Source organism: Trichinella spiralis (assembly GCF_000181795.1).
Source record: "Trichinella spiralis strain ISS 195 chromosome Unknown Scfld2355, whole genome shotgun sequence".
In the NCBI taxonomy this organism is placed as follows: Eukaryota; Metazoa; Nematoda; class Enoplea; order Trichinellida; family Trichinellidae; genus Trichinella; species Trichinella spiralis.
Genome location: NW_003529294.1, coordinates 145 through 1,035, shown reverse-complemented (window position 1 = coordinate 1,035; position 891 = coordinate 145). Strand labels below are relative to the sequence as shown.

The 891-nt window shown below is 35.5% G+C and overlaps 1 protein-coding gene across 1 annotated transcript; it reads left to right on the top strand.

Moving 5' to 3' along the window:
- Positions 1 to 173: 173 nt before the first annotated feature.
- Tsp_15638 (conserved hypothetical protein) lies at positions 174 to 666 on the top strand. The gene is given in 4 exon segments (XM_003368515.1): positions 174 to 186; positions 212 to 399; positions 415 to 500; positions 591 to 666. The coding sequence occupies 4 exon segments, from the start codon at positions 174 to 176 to the stop codon at positions 664 to 666; spliced, it is 363 nt and encodes a 120-aa protein (XP_003368563.1).
- The last annotated feature ends 225 nt before the right edge of the window (positions 667 to 891 follow it).

The following is an 891-nucleotide window of genomic DNA, read 5'->3' as shown; positions in this document are numbered from 1 at the left end:
AAAAGGAAGATAAACCTTTTGCCTCCGTTTGGTGTTACCCAGCAACGCCGTTGTTAATTGACATTAGACGTTTTGGCTCCCCGCTGATGACGACGCTCCTTAAGTTGCCCGTGAAAAGTTGCACCAGAAGCTGACATCGGCTTTCCTTAGCCAAATACTGCCACAGTCGTTGTATGTCGGGGGGGGGTAAATAGAAATGACAATAAATTAGACTCCCCCCCCAAAACTTCTACCAATTTAAAGCAAATAAGTAGAGAAGAAAAAACAAATTTTGCTTACCTGTTCCCAGACCCTGTTGCATCATGTAATGACGCTGTTGCAATTGGATTTGTTGCATCAACTGATTCTGCTCAGCGCCGAGTTGCTGCAGTTGAAGCTGCAACTGGAAAACATTTCAACGTTAGTAAATAACAGCAACAGCAGCAGCAGCAGCAACAACAACAACAACAACAACAACAACAACAACATTACCATTATTATTATGGTTATCATTATTACATGTTGATCACATTTGTTAGAAAAAAGATGAAATAAAACTAAAAATCTTGTTAGAAAGCAAATGAATTTCAAAATTAATAATGTATTCTTAGAAAAACGAACTATTACTCTTCATTGAACATATTCACTTTTAAGCAAGAACAAGAACAACAACAACAACAACAATAAAATTAAGCACAAACAAATTGTAAACAACTGCATATCATTATATAGTTGAATATCACTTAAAATACCATACTGAAATATAAATTAGACAATACTGTTTCCAATTCTGAAAAAAAGGAGAGAATGTAGAACATTAAAAAATGGACACAAGCGATGCAATTTAATGCACCGCAAAATGAAAACATCTAAAGAAAAATTCTTGCAGAGTAGCTCTAATCGACAGCAATG

Excerpts from the sequence above, each read along its gene's own strand:
- Tsp_15638 (XM_003368515.1), top strand. Across the intron at positions 501-590 it reads TATGGTTATCATTATTACAT|AAAAACGAACTATTACTCTT; the intron begins GTTGATCACATT and ends ATGTATTCTTAG.